We start from the raw sequence: 19,124 nt of genomic DNA on the forward strand, positions 1-19,124 counted from the left end.
GGCAGATCACACCTCACATGAGAGACACAAGGCTACTACTCTCTCCATCCAAAAAACAAGTCATTCTATATTTGTTTAAGTCAAACTTTCACAACTTTAACCAAATTTATAGAGAAAAGTATTAATGTTTATGACATCAAATAGATATATTATAAAAATAAATCTCATGATAAATCTAATGGCACTTATTTCATACCATAAATACATATAGTTTTTATATAATCTTGGTCTAACCTAAAAAAATTTGACTTAGAACAATCCTAAAATAACTTTTTTTTTGCTTGAACAGCGGAAGCTTCGGATAAACGCAACACATTATGTTCTGACTTCAACTCAAATAGAATGCAGAATAAATACTAAAACAATATTGCAATCATGCTTGCAATCAGGTCTGGTCAGAGCAAATCCTCGTAGAAAGTTATATATAATGAGAGTATGTCACTAGTTTTCCATTGCTAGCTGAACTTATTACAAAAAAGTACACAGCAATTGGCTATTTGTAGCTACCAAATTGAGAAAAAAAGTTGCCGCTAGATTTTACTTGATTAAGGATGGGAAAATTATTGCCCCCATCATTTGCTTCAAAAAAATTTTGGTTTCCGTACTCTTTGACTCTTCCGCGTGTCCACAGCTACAAATACAGTGTTTCCAGTGTTTGGATAGTTCAAGCATGTCCCCATATTTTTCTTCTTTGACTTTTTGATTTGATCTTTTATAGGCTGAGCACTTCCATGTTTCTTCTTTGGCTTTGGCCCTCTCTTCTTTGTAAGCTTCGCAGTTGGGGCTTCGGCTACATTTATAATCGGCTCTGAATATGTTTTAGCTGCATTCTTAATCCTCTCAAACAGACAAAATTCTTCCTCAATAGCTGCCTCATTGTTTATAAGGACATCGTCAACACTCTGCAAAGATTACAAAAAGGATCATATGAAGTGACTACGGACCCAGCAAATACCAAGAGAATAGAATAGTAGGGCTCATCATGCTTGTAAGACTATAATGCTTGAGCAACTAAATAATCTTCTAACTATTTTTAGAAATGGCTTTCACAATGACTCGTTAGATTTAGCTCAAACACTTTACATAAAACTCAAATTATCTAGAAAAAATATTATAAACATACATCTATGAAATTTTAAAACCTATTCCAATAAGTGGCAAATGAATGTCAATTATTGTTATCACTAAACAATACATATCTGATTAAGAAAAATAGCACAATACAATATGAACTTACTTCATGGCATATCTCTTCTATATGGGGATCAAGTAGAGAACTATTTACATCAAATAGCATCTCAGGTGTAATTTCATCTCCATCTGGTTGTGTTGTACCATATGGTTTAACTGCATTCTTCTTTTTATGTAAACCATGTGTATCCTTCTTTTTTTGAGACTTTTGAGGATGGCCAATTTTGTTGTAAGCCTCACTGAGATCATTTTGAAGATTAATGATACGAGTTTGGATACATTCAATTGCCAAAAGAATTTTTCTTAAAGAATACTGTTCTAGGACAGCATTATTTTCCTTTGACTCTAACAATGTATCATTCGAACCAATACTGATTTTGGTGTCCTCTGCATCTGTATTAAAATCAAGGATATGATTATTACAAATTGACAAGAGGATATAGTCCAAATACAAAAGATAAGAAACTATATAAAAATGATATACAAATTCACCAATCTATCTCTAACAAATAGAATGATACTTTTATTAATATATACAAAAGTTATCAAAAAGATAATGCACAGATAAATATGTAAAGAAGCAAAGTACCAAAAAATTGTGTAATACATGTTCACCAAATTCAAATAAAATATACTATGATATTTAGGTAATTCAATGCCCTCACTTGTACCCAACCAAGTTTTACAAATGTTGCCAGTAGCACAATGGTTCAGCTTGAATTAAGGGGACACTATAGTGTGACATCCTAGGGTTCAAACTAACACACATGGATTACACTTTAAATATTTGTACTTCTAAACTTTTGAGATTATTTATCCAGCACCAAAGCTACATAACAAAGATAACGCTCTTTATTTCAATGCAACAAAGATTTGAGTACATTGACATGATAAAAGCCCCAACATACCTAAGTTATTACAGTCATCAATAGCCAAAAGCTCATTGTCAGCTCCAATTCTTTCATTCTCTGTTCTACTCCTTTTGTTTTCTGCAGAAGAGTGGATTATTGAAACACTTAATGCTTCATTATTATCAAGTATCAACATGAAACTAGTTCGAAATATAGATACTCTTGCAAGGTAACAATATTTTCAGGCCTATAAAATGAAAAGGACATGGTATCTAACCATGATTATAATAGGAAAATATTTGATGCTTCTTGATATATGCTGATGTGTCTGTACTGTCTTCGTATCTTTTTCTTTTCTTCCTCTTCATAGCTTCATAACTTGGAAGGTCTAATTGCTGTAATTCTGATTTATGTCTATCTGCTTTAACCATCTCCAACTGCAGATACTTTTCGTGATTGATTAAAGCAAGTTCCTTATCATATTTTGCTACTTGCGACAAAAGATCATTCATACGCAGCTCCAACCATTGACATCGCCACCTTTCTGGGCCAATAAACTTCCTCCAATCAGCTGTCACCTTTTTCTTTCTGAAACAGAATATTCATGCTATTTTAAAACATATAAGAGACATAAATTATACCTATCTAATTGCCATGAAAAAAACACCGCAATAGAAGTATTATTCTAAAATATACCCGAATTATCAAGAGTTATCTATCCATTTTTCCACATAAAAAGAGTAAATGCACCAGCAACCATACCTTCACATTTGCAGGAAAAACCATGTTTCATGCATTGAGTTTTTGCATAACAGAATGTCATAACAACAGTGGATGTAGAACTTGCAAAAGATAGCATGATGTTTATGTTACCAAATGTGCGATAATAAAACTAAAACACTTGTTCCTATCATGATGGGGTGAAGAGTAAAAGTAGGTCATTTAGATGGAACTGCAAATGATTGTCATTGTTTCCCCCACTCCAATAACACTGAACAAGAGCGCTCACCTGACAATATGTGAGGCAGCAGGGGTATCATGGACATTGATATGAGAATAAAGGGGCGACTCCACTTCCATTATGCCAGCATCTGATTCCGTGTCGTCATCAGATGCAAAGCCAGAATCACCAAATGAGCTCGAGCACTCCGTGGTATCCCCGCCGTGTTCGTGCTCATCTTCAGCAACCTTGTCTCCGTACGAACCAAACAGGAGCGCCAGATCCTGGGCGTATTCCACATCCGCAGGTTCGGATTTGACAACTGCATTGCGAGCCTTGCTGTCAGCACCGCCAATGTTGCTAGGAGCTGCCGCCATGAAAACAGACCAGGAAAACCTCTTGCGTGTCTGACCTGAAGAACCTCCTCTCCTTCTCTAATGGCGCAAGATCGCCCTGTAATTTGCAGCACGATGCACGTACATTAGTGACAGGAATTCCAAGTAAATGTTAAAAGAAAAAAAAAGAAAAACAAGAAACGATCGGGAACAAACTGGATGGATCAGAGTACCATCCAACAAAACGAATAGGAGCTCTATCCACTCCCGAGTCCCGACCGAAACCCCTAGCATGATAGGGTCTTAGCAAGATTTTACGGGAAGAGACGATATATTACAGACACGGCACGGCGAACATGTCGGCAACAAACGAGACGAACAGGAGTAACATCAAAGAAACAGAGATCGGTTTCGCCACCGATTGAATTGGCTGAGAGAGCGGAATCAGATTTTTCATTTTTTAAAAAAAAAACCTGATGAACAGAAGATTTGGATACTGCAAATAAAACGAAACTGAAAAAATAATAACAAAACGAAATCTCATCCACGAAATCCAGGGCATCCTCACCGAATCACAAGTCCGGACGTGGGAAGAGGCGCGCGTCGCTCGGCGAAGCCGGGAGGAAGAAGGCGGAAGGGAGACGGGGCGTCGATTTGGTAGCCTCTCCTCGCCGCCCGGCCCCGCCAATTTCGGTCGGCAGGAGACCCGACTAGGGAGGGTGGTTTTGGTATTTTTCTTTTCTAGTTTTTCTATTCCTATATTTCCCTTTTCTTTCGTGGCAATCTAGGAATCTAGGATCGCATCGCACATCTCTTTCTCTTTTTTTCCTTGTTCTGTAAGTTAGGATCTGTCAACTGCTGGATTTTGTTTTCACGCGACAGTTTGATGGATGGTTCCGCGCTCCCGTTTTTCGCTGACTGCATGTCTGCATATATGGAAAGGTCGATCCAATTGCCAGCATATACAAATTATTCTTTCCCCGTACGTAGAATTGCCAGCAGACCCCATTGTCTTGACACATACATAAAGATGGACTTCGGATAGAAAGAACAAAACAAAGACAAGGCACGCAAATGAGACACTGAACTGTCATCTCAAGCTGACGCCAATCCGCTCTCAGCAGATGAAAACTCCACTTCAGAAAAAAAAAACAACTCTGCATATCGAAAATAAATGAACACAGACCTCTGAATACCGAAAATGAAACGACAGACCTCTGAATACCGAAACTGAATAAAGTTCCTTTCCCACAAAGGCCTCCTCTGCTGTTTTTCGTAGACAAGGCGAAATAACTTTAGTACGATTACTATAATACTATACGTTACCTCCTTAGATAACGAGTCACCGCCTCTGTTGAGCTCAGGGCTGACACGAATTCTGACCCAGGTGCTGGCCTTGTGTGGAGGATGAGAATTCCGCAGGCACTCCTAAGGAGAAGCAGCCTGAGCGTGAGTCAAGCCACACCCGGTGGATCTTCTGATAGGTCAAGGACAGGGACAGAGCAGCAGCTATCACCAAGCCCTGATGAGTATTTCTCCACGAGACAGGTCAAAGGAGTAAGAGTAGGAGAGTAGAAGAGGTGTGTAACTGTGTGAGGACCTTGAAATTGCTTATCACTGTAGTTTGCGGAGACAGCGGTATCTAGACGGTGCTGAATGAACGGGAAGGTTTTAGAGCGCAACATTTGCAAGGAGATGAGTGAATCTGAAATGTTTGGATCGACTGATGGTTCTCATGAGCACACGAGAGAAGATGACGAGTCTGAAGTTACTAACCGTGCAAAAAAAACTGCCTCAATACCAATGAGGAAATGGAGGGCGCCTTTGTTGAGCAGAAGGCTGACATGATGACTGCTAGCAGACCCTCTTCCAATGTGGCGAATGAGTACTCTGATTACAAGACTGTTGAAGAGAATGAGAAGCCTCCACTTTGAGTTCCACTGGGAGGAATGATCATTCGGACCTTGTGTTGAGGTGCAGGTGGAACGGGGGATTGGCGTATTGGGCATGTGTAAGTTTTTCATGTATGGATGGTATGCAGTTACTCAGATTTTAAACCTGTTTAATTTAACTGCTGAAGATACGTCATGTTGTGAGCTTCGGCGTCGTCGATTAAAAATGGAAGGAGGAGGAGTTCACTGGGCATCTCCCATCTTTTTTCTGTATCAATAGAAAGCGAAAGACAACGGTTGAGAGACTTGTCTCCATTATTGTATCTTAATCCATTTGCACTCATACTGTTATATGCTTCGGCAGGACGAGCGGTGTCCGTTAGATAGATGGTGATCGAGCGGCGGCCACGACAGCGCCAATGGATAAACAGTGTCACGGCATCACGTGACGCAAGCAGACCCAGGGATTACCAAAGCTTCTTTTCGTGCAGAATCATTGCCAAAAGGGGAAGTGTGCGTGAAACAACAGTATCTTTTCTTGGACTCTCTGCCAAGTAGATGCAGCGCAACTAGTAATATCACTGATCTGTAGCTCTGCTCTGCTTGCAAGTCGCAGCTTAGAATAATCAGAAAGGGAATATCGTGTATTGCCCAATACAGTGATTAGTGAGTGCAAGAATAACATGAAAAAAACAAAATGTTATCGGTTGTTGGGTGCAGGCTGAGCATAAAAAAGCATGGATCCTACTGGATTGGAGAACAGGCAGCCATGCTGAACACACCCAAGGGGCGAAGCGTTCTGGGACGGATAATAGATAGCTGAATATATGTTTCGGGTGTTACTAATCCATCAGATTACCACCGCTGGCGCTGGCCAAACCTAAATTAGCAGCAACCACTAAATGCGTGTCCGCAGCTGCACAAATCAGTTGAGCTCAAGCGCGTCTGTGTCACTCAATCTTGAGAATTCAATGTGCAACAAGGATTTGGTGTGCAACAGACATCAATAAACAGTGCAGAGTTGTACATGGACACGAAGGGGCACCACATCCATCCTCCTAGTTCATTGGATATCTCTATTTTTTTTATCCAATATAGTATCAATTATCAACGGACAGGAAAGGAAAGTCCCCATTATCGGTTTTAATCCATTTGTAGAGTCACTTGTGCTTGGACAGAGTGAGCTGTGTCGGGTTTCGATCGATGGTGACCGAGCGGCGGCCACGCCAGCGCCTCGGATAAACAATGTCTCGGCACACGTGACGCAAGGAAATCCAGGACCACCAGCTACCAAGGAACGAGATCCTCTGCCATTGAGCATGGCCTCGTCCCTTGAGCTTTGCATGGCAGAGACTGAGGGGCAAGAGCAAAGCTTATTATAATATTTGTGACCAGCAAGTTCATGCAGCTCAAGTCATGTGGATCATTGCCAAAAAGGGTAGTGTACGTGAAACAACCAATAGTATCTTTTCTTGGGGACTTCCTGCTCACTGCTCTGCTTGCAAGCTGCAGCTTTAGAATAACCGGAAAGGGAAGATCATATGCATTATTCAATATCAACAGAAAGGTTATCAGTAACTACATGCGGGCTGAACATAAAGCGAGCGAGAGATGATGGATCCTACTGGATCGAAGAAAACAATGCTGAAGAGCATGAACAAGTAGTAGAAGAACAGGCAGCCATCATGCTAAAATATAATGAACAAAAGGGGCAAGAACATTGGGCGTTCTGGCCTTCTGGGATGAAAAATGGAACACTATCGAAGTTCTGCAATTCCACTATACAATCCTGTACTCAGCATAACTTATTTTCGGTCATATGAAGCTGGAACCAGACGTACCCAACCCAAAGCAAACTATAGTGTGCCAATCAAACAGCACTTCCATTCTTATGCAGCCATTCTTGGCAGCAGGATTACAATCTTTTTACGCAAATCTTTAATCGCCTACCCTGCAAACCAGCCCAACATCGCATTCTTATTCTAATCATAACCATCCCATGAAGAACAGCAATATTTGAATACACATCATGCATGTATCTAGAGCTCGAAGAAATCTGCATCACTGTATGCAGAATAAACACATACATATTTATCGCTAAATCATACGGAATATTTGCTTGCTAATGCTAGCAGCAGCATCTGGCCATGGCAATGGAGAAGGGCAGTGGATGACGCGGTACCATGTCAGTGTGGGAGGTGGCCGCTCTCCAGGATCAGGATTCAGGAGTAGAGCGGGCGCTTGGTCCATGCGCCGGCGACGTGGCCATTCTCGCAGACGTAGGCGCGCACGACGGGCTCGCCGTCGTCGTGGTAGCCGTAGAAGCTGCGGAGGCAGAATGCCGAGTAGAGGTCCCACGCCTCCTTGCTGCCGCAGAAGGCGCAGTCGACGGCGACGGTGGGGCGGCGCGTGTCCCTAAGCGCGCGGCGCACCTGGGAGCGGGCGAAATTGTGGAACACGCCGCGGAAGACCATGTACTTGCGGCGCTCCTCGGCGTGCACGCACCCGGGCCAGTCGCACAGGTACAGCTGGTCGCCGCGGAACCGGCTGGCCAGGAGCTTGTTCCCCTGCTCACGGCTCAGCGTCCAGGAGCCCGACGCCAGGTGCGCGCCCACCGTGCCCAGCCACCGCCGCGGGTGCCGCCGGCTCCCGGCCACCACGCCGCGCCGGGCCACGCTGCAGGAGGCATCGGTGGCGGCTGCTTCCTCCTCTTCCTCCGCGTCGCGGATCGCCGGCGCGGCCGGTGGCGGGCCAGGGTCCGGGGCAGCGGCGGCAGGTGGGATCTGCGGCTCGGACGAGCAGTCGTAGGCCGCGTCCAGGTACAGGTCGTCGTAGAGCGACCACGCGGCGTCGGTGGAGTCTCCGGCTCCGCCCCGGGCCACGGCGTCGGCCGCGACGTCGGCCGTGCGGTCGCGGGACGTGGCCGTGGCCTCGAGCCCCTCGACGGAGGCGGCCGCGGCAGAGTCGCCGGCGAGGGCGCGGATGGGGAAGTCGGGCCCGATGTCGAGCTCGAGGCCGAAGTCGTCGGTGGGCTCGAGGAGCACCCCGGCGCGGAGGAGCCCCGGGCAGCAGACGGAGAGCTTGTGCAGCGCCGCCCAGGCCGCGGGTGCCCCGTCGGGGGGCGGCGCCGGGAGCAGCTCCGCGGGGAGCGCCCGCGACAGGCGCGGCGGGAGGCAGGCGGCCCGGAGCAGCGCGGCGAGGCGCGGGGACGCGCACGACGCCCGCGCCCAGTCCCGCGGGTCCCCCTCGAGCCGCCCCAGGATCTGGAGCAGCACGTCGTCCGCCAGCGCCGACAGCGACGACGCCGTCTCGCCCCCCGCCGCGCGCGGCGCCCTCCTCTTGGCGCGCGCGCCACCGCCCTCCTCCTCCGCCTGGTGCCCGCCCATGGGTGGGTGGGTGGCGCGATCGGCGGCGTGCTCGCTCTGCAAATTCCACGGAGATGGGAGGAGGAGGCCGGAATGGAATGTGTTATTTAATGCCCGCCTTTTCTTTTCCCTTTGCTTTGGGTGGGGAACTGGGGATTGATGTTGTTTGGATAGTGGAGCGGTGGTTTGTGAAAGATTTTTTTGTGGTGGTGATGTAATCTAGGGAGATCGAGGATTTCTTTTTCTCCACGTTTTGTTGTTTTTTTAAATTGTTTTTGGCTCGGCGCGACGTGTGGATGTCGTTGGCGCCGGCACTGTTGGCTGCTGTTGCAAATGATCAGTGGCTAACTGTACTGGCCAGCTGTTCGTTACTCCCGGTTTGACAAAGTCAAATCCTATAGCGTTGAATATTCTATGGATATAAAAGCAAATTAAAATATTAAAAAAATATTGATTTTCACATATCATGGTAAAATAATTAAAAGAAATAGTTTGGAGGTTAGAAAAAAATATCTTTTATTAAAAATTAATCGTGTGTGAGATAGAAATGCATCTTCCACTAAAAGAGATTTTTTATACATAAAAGATTGCATTCACATAGAACATGTGTGTGTGAGAGAGAGAGAGAGACTGCCATCACTTGAAAGATGCCGAATAAAAGTATCTTTGCAACTATGGGATTCGGTGGATGATGATCTAGACATGAGAACATGACATGGTTCCATAGAGGAGAAATTTGACACCTTTCTCGGGTTGTGTTTCTTAAAAGAAAATCACCTTTTCATCGTAAGCAAATAATAAGGGAAGAAAAAAAACTGTCATAAGAAACTATCTAACCAATAATCAAGAGTTACTTTTTGACCAATTGATTTGCTAGAAAGGGAATATCCTATATTTTTCATGATTCCTTTTTCCCCATCGACCAGCAAAAAATCGGGACCATGTTCCCTCAAAGCATTTTTTTAGAGTATTGAAAAATAATACTATGGCTTTGTAAAATTGTTTTGTTTTGAAAAGCCACGAGACATTTTGGAGTTTAAAAAACTGCAATACTGCTACAATCCACCCGGCTCAAGTTGCGCTCCTATATTAGCAAGTTTGCCTGCGACTTTATTGAAAAACCGTGGACAATACACCACTTTCTTTTTCGAGGGAACAGGAGGGGCAAGCCCCTACTGGAACAGATTAAAGCCACTTTTTTTTTTGGACAATACACCACTTGTACATACATCAATAAAATCAGTGAACATGACAAATCTTATGTCCTGAAAGATGGTGAAAGCAGAGCCATATTCAGAGTCTCTAGCACGAGTCTGCCCATACCTGCTTCTGCTGCCTGCTGCGTAGTTCAAGCTTGCAATGCTGCCACAGCTTCAGCATGGAGGGCGTCTCTTACGTGATTCAGTTTCCCAGCTCCTAATCTCTCCTTCCTGATCTCGTGACAAACCCCCAATCTTCAAATACTCATTTGGAGGGCCATGCCATTTTTTGCACAGCATTCGGCATATGCAAAAGCACCACAGGTTTCTGTTGGCCTGCAACCTGTGAGACTTGACTGCAATTTCTCCCAGCATTCACTTCCTTACGCTCAGACCAAACCTCCAGCATAACTTTTGTTTCTAGAACTGCAGTTTCATGATAAACAGGCCAAATGTCCAGTCAGAAAGTCCAAAAGGTGGAAATAGTACGACAGCACATGGCAAAAAATGCATCGCCAGTTCCCCACTCCAGGTGATGGTCATCTGTAACGTAGCACAAGGCCCACGCCATGTCTTCAGTCTTCACTCAATCTATAGTGGCACCTCATCTTCATTAATACTCCGATCAAAAGTGGTCAAATTCCTATCAACTACGATGCTCACCGCAGATACCTGTTTAAATTTCGAAACCTGCCGCGAATTCCCAGCCTCTTCTTTTGATAAATCCATAGGCAATAGCAGAAAACATAATATGGCCAAGGTCGCAGACACACAGAACAACTCGAAGGATCACACACTCATTTCCCTCAGTACAGTAGAGGAAAACGTCAAGGCAGGCAAAACAGACCACACACCATCGTGGCCAAAGAGGGGACACATACAACATGTTGTGCTAAGCCAAGAGCAGACAATAGAACAACATACCAATGATTGCACAAATGATGCAGCAGCATGCAGCATTGAATGGCACAGCAAAAGATAACGATAACTGATAAATTCAGCTGGATTATGGAACTCATCAATGCCGTTGTTCTGCTGAGTGCAAAAAACAATGACAGTGCTTGCATCATGTCAATTACAAAGTAGCACAAAGTAACCTCCTAAAAGAACAGTGCACGCTTGTAAAATTTTGGAAGGAATAGCAATGCTACTTCAGAACAGAGTGCTGTTCACAATCCATACGACAATCATTCAGCTCCAGCCACACATTTCTGAAGGTTTCAAGCGCACGATCTGATTCACTCAGCTTTTGCCTGCAATCAATCAGACACATAAAATATTTTAGCATACCAACATTCGAACAAGTAACTAAGAGTAACAATGTTTGGGGTACATCGAATGCATACGGGAGAATCAGATCGGGGCAGACTTTTGCTCCTGGCAGGGCTCCTGCTAGCGGACTTGTCGCGCGGAGGCTGTACAAAGCTTCACTTATCACATGGAAAAAAAATATAACTGAAGACAAAAGCATAATTTATTTCCAAGACTTACAGAAGCACGAGGTGACTGGGATCTGGATGGTGATCTGCAAAATGCATCAAAAACAAAAAAGGATGTTAGTTTATAATGCTGAAAGAAAATATGGTAGCACCCATACGTGAAGGAAACAAATATCCTGGGGAATAGTAGGTGAGCACAAGAGATGTCCACCTGTACCTCCACCAGTCAATCTTTTTAAGAAATGTCAAGGAGCTGGAGCTCAGAATAAGTTTAGAGATTACATGACTCAAGTTTTCAAAAAAGTTCCTAAATAAAGATGAAAACATGAAATGCTTTCGTTTTTTTTTTTTTTTTTGCTAAAACAAGCCTCAATGTTAGCTGATGTTCAACACTGAGACTGAATAAAACAGCTTAAGTCAGCAGTATTCAATTATACCAAATTCCACTCCAATATGATTAGTGCCAGCCCTATCTTGCTCCTATTGCTGGTTGTAGTCCACTTGTCATACAGTGCATCACAATCCAGCTGAACTATCCAACGTTCCAAACCATCCTCATGTTCTCAATATTCCAATATCCTAGCAACGCAATCCCCAGATCATCGCATGGCCCCAATCTAGTAAAGACAAGAGCAAATCTTCAACAATGAAGAACAGCTATCCAGTCACACGCTTGGTTAATAATCAGATGCAGTGGAAAATCATAATTCATGTATTAAAAAATAGAGCACGAATAAGCACAAGCCATAACATGAAAATCACAGCAAAGACTTTACATAAATCAAAACAGAAAAAAAAAACCTAGGCCACAGATTGTTTTTCTTTAATTTTTAGATACCAATATTGTAAACAGCATGTAGTTTCAGAATAGCAGAAGTTTCTTCAACTTCAAAATGAAACTGTTCATACCTTGCTTTAACAGGTGATCGTGACTGAGAAGCAGATCTCGATCTGAAACAAAAGAAAAATAGTGCATGTTAATATCTTACACGTGCCCTAAATCAACTCATTTGAGCGACAAATTGAAATGTACCTTGGGCTCCTGCTCCTGCTATAACTGTGGCTTCTGCTTCTCGAGTAAGAGCGTCCGCGGCTTCTGCTTCTTGACTTAGAGCGGCTATGGCTTCTGCCTCTGGAGCGAGAGCGGCTGCGCCTCGCATCATACTCCCTCACCTATTACACAAAAGATGAGAGTATGCTAAATTTCAACTGAGATGAGGTGGAACAATTGATACAGCATTTCAGTACTGAAAATAAACAGAAGATAACCATACCCTGATATATGACCGTGAAAATGCATTACGGAACTCGGACTCATCAAGTTTCCTTATCTAGAAGGTAAAAATAACTAGCTGTCAGCATATATCTTCACAAAAACATGCAATGCATGAATAGTACAAGGGAAGAGACATCACGAAATTTCTCCTTTTCAGTTATTAGATCAATCATATGTAAAATTAAATTTCAAATGACAGTTTGCTTAACCTCCAATAGAAAAAGAAAGATGCAGAAAACACTTTTGTACATACCGCATGTTTCATATCTTCATAGTTGGTATAATCAGCTATTCCAATAGTAGCTGGAATAAAAAAAATAGCATCAGATTTGAGCATTAACGAACACTGAAACATGACTTTCAAGTTCTAAAGTATAGTACAGTTTGAGTGACAGCCATGCTATCCAAAAGATCAGCCCCCGAAGGCATAACAGCATCAAGAGAAGAACAACCAGTGTGTGTTAATACTAACCTCCAGCCTCACGATAAACATCGGAGAAACAGACATCACCAGCTCGCCGCATATGATCCTGAACATGAAAGTAAAATTTAGGATTACGAGGCAAAACTAAGTTCATGAACTTACATCTTCACCAAACCTTGAGATCTTGCCATGATGCTGAAGAAGGTAGTCCAGTAACCATAACTGCATAAACCATGAACTGATATAGTAAGATCAGGGAGATCCCTCATTCAACTTTTGTGCAATTTGTAAGTCAGAAATACAAACCGCGGTAATCAGATCGCCTAGTTGCACCGCGGCGTCCAACACTATTATGGCTGCTTGATCGATCAAAAGATGGGCCTCTTCCACCATGAGCTAATTCCACCTAGATAAAGTTATAAACAACATTAGATAAACATGACCTGGAGAGCTCTCATGAAAGAAACAGGTATGGATAAGAGTTCCACCTACCCGCAACCTATGGCCATCAAAATTGTATCCATCACGACCATAAATTGCATCTTCAGCATCACGTGGGTCCTCAAACTGCAAAATGCATCACTTTCTTGTTAGTTTTCCATCATCTTCCTGTGTATATTATTGATTTTAGTGAACAATTTAGACAATCATTATTTAACTTTTAATATAGCGCTTAGTAATACTGATTTATTCCATTGGTAGTCACTTATAACTCCACTTGAAAATTCATCACTGAAAACTTTGGTCTGTGATAAATTTTTGATGCCACTACAATTTATTAATGTAAATCTAATGAGAACGAAAGATCCTCGCAGCAAGAAGACAACTGTATCATTACCTCAACAAAAGCAAAACCAGGAGGCCTTGGAGGAATTTTCAGGTCAATTTCCACGATACGGCCATACTGCAGAATCAGAAGCAAAATATAAATGAACATCCAGAAATGCTACATTAGCCAAAATAGAGATACAAAAAAAAAACAGGCAATGCCAATTCCACACTGCATTGCCTTCCAGAGCTCCATCCGTACTTGATGATATTAGAAGGCAAAACACAATTGGCAGTGACTAAATCCAGACTCAACAGAACTCCCAATCATCACCAAAATATATTGCATAGCTTGATTAAGTTGGGAGTACAAAATAAAACAAAATTAAAAACTACATTGACCAATGACATAATTGTAAAATTCACGGTAGAGGTTACAGAATGACAAATATAAATAGGAGCAACCCAACATTGCATCATAGGCATATCTCTCACTTGAGCAACACAGGCAAAAAGGAATTTCTCCTAACAACTCCTCTAATCTCTCCATTTCGTACTTGGTATTCATAAGCCAGATCACAGACTGACTAACACCACGAAGATGTCCCCACTGATCTAGCATCTAGCATTTCATTAACAGACGAGAAAGGCAGACCCTCCTGGAGGGTCACAGGATCCACCCAACTACGTACTCACCTTGTAGAAGAGATCCTCTACTTCCCTCTCGCGGATGTCACCGGGGAGATTGCCCACGTAGATCGTGCAGCCGTTCCGCCGGGTCATCGTTCCTGCAACAAAGGATATTGAATCAGAGCCAGCAGTACGAACAAACCCAAAGCAAACCGTTAGGGGTAAACTGCCGAACTGCAGCAGCATGCCAAGAACCCTAGGGTATTCATCAGAAAGGCATCACGATAGCCAATGGACGCCGCTAGAACGAGTAATCCCCCAGAACAACCCGAATTCCGGGCGACGAGCCGCCGAGGAAGGAAATAGTTGCAAAAGTAGCAGCCGCTACAGGCGGAACGGAATTGCACGCTAGAACTAGAACTCGACGGGGAGACTTGGGTACCCGGGGCGGAGACGGGTTCGCGTCGCCACACCTGCGACGATTCGACGGCGGCGAGGAGGGGCGCGACTCGAGTCGAGAAGCTTCGGAATCCGGCGGGCGGGCGGCGCGAGGGGTTTGGGAATCGGGATGGCGGCGGGGATCTTTCGCTTTAAGATTCGTACCGCGTGGATCCAGTCGTGGTTCTGGTTTGTCGATCTCTTCCGGGCTGGGCCTGGTGCTGCGCGGGCCCGGCCCGGAAGTAACACTGGAACCAGCCAGACAGAGACCAGGTCGTAAAATACGGAAAAGTCGAGGGGCTTAGCAGAAAAGTGAAGCGCCCATCGCCGTGTCCTTTGCGGTGGTGGAGCTGTGGTCTTCCTCGCCTCGCCTCTCTTCCGGTAAGCTCCTCCGATCGGGCGCTCCCAAATCCATCCCAGCTTTGGATTTTTCTAGTTTCCGCTTTGATTCGCTCACCGCACCCTGTTCCTCTCGGTGGCCTTGGAGGTCCAGGACTCTCCGTATGTCCATCATCGCGGTCAGATCATGCTGTTTAGGATTTGAGAGGATGGCTAGGATGGTATCGCCTGTTTCTTGTTTGCTTAGGTCCTGGTTAGATGATGCCGAGTGGAGATCGGTGGCTGGTTGGGGTCGGCCGCGCGTCGGAATGAAATTTTGAGGTTAGTACTAGGTTCTACTGTGCGAAAGGTAGCAAAATTGCGCATGTGTTGTTTGTGCGCGTGATTAGGAGTCGTGGGTGGCGCAGATATTCACCAGTTAGCGATATAGACCTCATCGATCCATGTGGTTGTTAATTTCATGGAGAATTGGGGGCGTGAAGTAACTTCTTTTTCTCATGGTTGAGAGTTTATTATTCATCTTTGTTGCTTGCCTGATACATTCCACTAAATGCGTCTATTTCTCGCGGGTTTTGGTCTTGTATGCTTGTTCAGTACTTCCTGTTGTAGTTATTCAGAGCCGGCAAGTTTGCAAGTTTAAATTCTCCATCGATATTGTTAGGTGGACTGCAAATACGTTTTCTTTGCCTAAAGATTCACTTATTGTCTTTTTCAGAATAAGCAGGGTTTCCTTTTCAAAGGGGAAAAAAGCTTCATTGTTACTGAACCACTTGATAAATGCATTTGGTCTTTCTCGGTTAGTTTATTTCTATGAGCCAAGGACATTTCCTTCTGTTAGTATAGTCCTGAGTTCATCAGTGGTGCCTTCTGTTTTGTTTAGGTCATACATAACCAGTGTGACTACCTGCTGTTGACCTGTTGTAGATGGTCTACCAAAATTTTGGTTTAGCACTAAAATGATTTTGTATTCTTAGCCTGGTCACTTGTTTATGTCTATTGAATTTTGGGTCTGAGATTAGATCTCATTTCGTCTCATTGCAATTACAATGTGTTCTGCAGTTAGTCATTCTTATTAGATGATAATTTGTTTTATTATTAATGCTTGGAACATTCTATACATCTTTCAACAGCCATAAAAAAATGTATTCTTGTTTCACAGGTAATCAGGTTGGGGTTTTGACCTATTTATCCAGAGCTGATTGGGCTCATGGATGGGAACAAGGATGAGGCCTTGAGATCTGTCAAGCTTGCAAAATCTGCATTTGCATCTGGGGATAAGCAACGTGCAGAAAAATTAGTTAGAATTGCTCAAAGATTGGACCCAAGTCTTCCACTTGATGATTTGTTGAGCCCAGCTGAGAAGTTTGGTATCCTGAACAGTGCTACTTGCCAAGACAAAACGAGAAGAGGCCAAGCTAGTGAAAACCCCAAAACACCAAAAGAATCTGTTGGTCCTGTTAATGTTGATCAGGTATACACTGAGGAGAATATTAGGGTGGTTCAGGATATCAGGAAGAAGAAGGATTATTATGCAGTTCTTGGAGTAGAGAGGAGATGCTCTGTGGAGGAAATTAGGAAGGCCTACAGGAGATTATCACTGAAGGTTCATCCTGACAAGAATAAGGCTCCTGGGGCAGAGGATGCTTTCAAGTTGGTAAGCAAGGCTTTCAAGTGCCTAAGCAATGATCAGTCGCGGAAGACTTATGATCAGACAGGCACCATTGAGGACCATGAATTTAACGAGCAATATCCCAATGCCATGAGGCAGGGAGTGGCCAGACGGAGGAGGCAAGCAAGAAATGGCTTCTATAACTATGAAGAAGATTTTGATCCAGATGAGATATTCAGGTCCTTCTTTTATGGCTCCCATGATAATTTGTTTCGTGCCCAGCATACCTACAGAGCAAGGGGAACAGGTAGACAGCAGCAACAGAGAAGGGAGCATACAGTGCAGGGTGGTTCCAGCATAAACCTAACAGTGTTAATGCACCTTGCAGTGGTATTGTTTATTGTTTCTCTTGCATTCATTCCAGTACGACAGCCCAAGTATTCCCTTCAGAAGACATATTACTTTCCCATATCAAAGGTCACTCAAAAGCATGGGGTGGAGTACTTTGTCAGCAAACAAGATTTTGATCAGCAGTTTCCACAGGGGAGTCAATCTAGAGAGAATCTTGAGCAGTATGTTTTTAAGGACTATAAGAGTCTGCTTGGAAGATATTGCCATGTGGAACGCCAACGGCGTCAATGGGCCAAGGACTACCCTACCCCTAACTGTGACAGGCTAAGGAGCCTGTCTGTGGCATAATGTGTGCATGTGTAATTAGTTTGGTCTCTCATTTTCATCCTTGGTAGAATGTCACTCGTCTTCGCAGGTATTATTCAATTTTTTCCTGCACAATTCAAATAAGCTTCTTGTTCTTATTTGGCAATCCAATCAAATATTTCTTAGTTTTCTCATAGCCTCAAAGTATAGCCAGGACTTGTACAGAAGGTAAGCTAACTCATAGGGAAAGAGTAGTGTACAATTGTACAAAGAGAGCTTTTTGAGTAGAGCTCAGGCTGGTTGCTTTGACTATTAGAAGCATAACGCTGATGTAGACTTGGTTCCAGCACTGGCCACCTTTATCAGCATATTAAGCTTCTAGCTTCTAGGTGATGTTGTTGGTCCATGGAAATCAGCAGAACATTTAAAACCTGAGCAGTTCATTTGATCTAACAGTTCTTCTATATCCGTACACAACTTGTATGTGTGTTCGTCATTTCATGAAGAACTTGATTTATCTGTTCAGTTGATATGTTTATCTGGCAAGTAACTTAACTGCTTAGGTTTGGTCTCTGTCTGGAATATGGGGGTCTTAATAGTTCTTGTTTCTTGCACCTTTGTTGGAATGTGCAGGTGGAGCACAGCAATTTTTTCCTCAAAAAATGAGCTGTATGGTTTATAACCCATCTATTTGTGAGATGACACAAGGTCGATACCTGGAAATAGATGCTACCTGCTGTTGTAATCGACTTATATACGTGTGAGATGTACACCAGTCGCGAACCAGTAAATCAAGGGCATACAGGCCTTGTTTACTAAATGAAGAGATGCGGTGGCTGGCGCCCAACCGATTTGTTCATGTTGATACTGCCCATCATTTATCTGAAGCAATTACCACCTGGCACTTGCCTCCAGTTGCTGAACTTGTTAATGGATGTGAATTCTTTCTTGTTCTTTTTATCAAATATCTACCTTGAAAGCTGGTTGACAAAGCTATGATTGGCAGTAAAATTACCACCATGGATGCCTGCACTTAGCTGTAGAATACGAGTACCCTTTAAAGGCAATTGGAATTGTGGAATATTTGTCGTACTTTGATGCTTCTGATAGGAGCTGTTCTCTTTTTCGAGGAAACGGCCAGCTCGTCCTCTACTCATTACTCGTATAGAGTAAAATGTATCAGCGGTAAACTTGAGCGGCAACGTCACCTAGGCCCACAAACTATTAATTTGCAATTTAACTTTTCCTCCTTGAAACTGGATTTTTGGGCAGAGGTACACTTTTCTTGGAATATAGTTAAAAAATGATTAGGCTAGTCTCAGTGCAAGGTTTCATTGCACTATTTCTAAGGATGCCACATCATCCCATGAGGTGTATTCTCATGAATGAAACAGGGAGTCCCAGTGCACAGTTTCATTTCACGATTTCATAGGATGCCCATGACATTTAATTGTGAGGCATGTGATTGGATATGGTTAGATGAAATGAAACTCTATAGCCTCCAATGCAAGTTTCAATAGGTTTCATAGTCTTGGAAACAATGTATACACAGTTTTATCCTGATAAAACTCCTTCCCTCTCTCACTTCATAACTACCATACCATGTGGGTCACTGTATTTAATGTGCATGAAACCTCTATGAAACTCCCACTGGGATTAGCCTTAAAGTCTATCTCTACCTAATATTAAAGCAAGTAAGGCTTCTGCCTTTTTTTTTTACTTCGTCCATCCTGACAACTGGATCCACTTGTCATAGGGCTCCGTCTCTCTC

At 43.4% G+C, this 19,124-nt stretch overlaps 4 protein-coding genes across 10 annotated transcripts; 1 reads left to right on the forward strand and 3 right to left on the reverse strand.

Annotated features, from left to right (window-relative positions):
• Positions 1-311: 311 nt before the first annotated feature.
• LOC117848584 (uncharacterized) lies at positions 312-4,116 on the reverse strand. The gene is made up of 6 exons (XM_034730043.2): positions 3,886-4,116; positions 3,052-3,435; positions 2,320-2,630; positions 2,100-2,180; positions 1,238-1,584; positions 312-902 (listed from the first exon to the last, which is right to left on the reverse strand). Exons 2-6 carry the CDS (start codon positions 3,357-3,359, stop codon positions 582-584), a joined length of 1,368 nt encoding a protein of 455 aa, XP_034585934.1. The 5' UTR covers positions 3,360-3,435; positions 3,886-4,116; the 3' UTR covers positions 312-581.
• Positions 4,117-7,073: 2,957 nt separating this feature from the next.
• Positions 7,074-8,772, reverse strand: LOC117848585 (phytochrome A-associated F-box protein). The gene has a single exon (XM_034730044.2). It carries the CDS (start codon positions 8,593-8,595, stop codon positions 7,432-7,434), a length of 1,164 nt encoding a protein of 387 aa, XP_034585935.1. The 5' UTR covers positions 8,596-8,772; the 3' UTR covers positions 7,074-7,431.
• A 1,980-nt stretch (positions 8,773-10,752) lies between these two features.
• On the reverse strand, positions 10,753-14,928 carry LOC117848868 (serine/arginine-rich splicing factor SR30). 3 transcript variants are annotated; one of them, XR_004638944.1, is made up of 15 exons: positions 14,753-14,912; positions 14,377-14,468; positions 13,751-13,816; positions 13,405-13,479; positions 13,219-13,318; positions 13,088-13,134; positions 12,961-13,018; positions 12,742-12,791; positions 12,487-12,543; positions 12,246-12,385; positions 12,122-12,163; positions 11,650-11,829; positions 11,265-11,298; positions 11,120-11,188; positions 10,753-11,026 (listed from the first exon to the last, which is right to left on the reverse strand). XR_004638944.1 is itself a non-coding variant. In XM_034730442.2 (14 exons), the coding sequence occupies exons 2-14, from the start codon at positions 14,461-14,463 to the stop codon at positions 11,012-11,014; spliced, it is 840 nt and encodes a 279-aa protein (XP_034586333.1). In that variant the 5' UTR covers positions 14,464-14,468; positions 14,784-14,928; the 3' UTR covers positions 10,753-11,011. The 3 variants fall into 3 exon arrangements, 2 of the variants coding, with proteins under 2 accessions (XP_034586333.1, XP_034586332.1); XM_034730442.2 differs by lacking the exon at positions 11,650-11,829 and having other exon boundaries at positions 14,784-14,928; XM_034730441.2 differs by lacking the exon at positions 11,650-11,829.
• Positions 14,929-15,005: 77 nt separating this feature from the next.
• LOC117848867 (chaperone protein dnaJ 49) lies at positions 15,006-18,349 on the forward strand. Of its 5 annotated transcripts, none has more exons than XM_034730439.2 (4): positions 15,073-15,129; positions 15,803-15,883; positions 16,247-17,462; positions 17,987-18,349. In XM_034730439.2, the coding sequence occupies exon 3, from the start codon at positions 16,295-16,297 to the stop codon at positions 17,393-17,395; it is 1,101 nt and encodes a 366-aa protein (XP_034586330.1). In that variant the 5' UTR covers positions 15,073-15,129; positions 15,803-15,883; positions 16,247-16,294; the 3' UTR covers positions 17,396-17,462; positions 17,987-18,349. The 5 variants fall into 5 exon arrangements, with proteins under 5 accessions (XP_034586326.1, XP_034586330.1, XP_034586327.1 ...); XM_034730436.2 differs by lacking the exon at positions 15,803-15,883 and adding an exon at positions 15,242-15,408 and having other exon boundaries at positions 15,074-15,129; XM_072292812.1 differs by lacking the exon at positions 15,073-15,129 and adding an exon at positions 15,236-15,408.
• The last annotated feature ends 775 nt before the right edge of the window (positions 18,350-19,124 follow it).

Source organism: Setaria viridis, chromosome 3, assembly GCF_005286985.2.
Source record: "Setaria viridis chromosome 3, Setaria_viridis_v4.0, whole genome shotgun sequence".
Classification (NCBI taxonomy): Eukaryota; Viridiplantae; Streptophyta; class Magnoliopsida; order Poales; family Poaceae; genus Setaria; species Setaria viridis.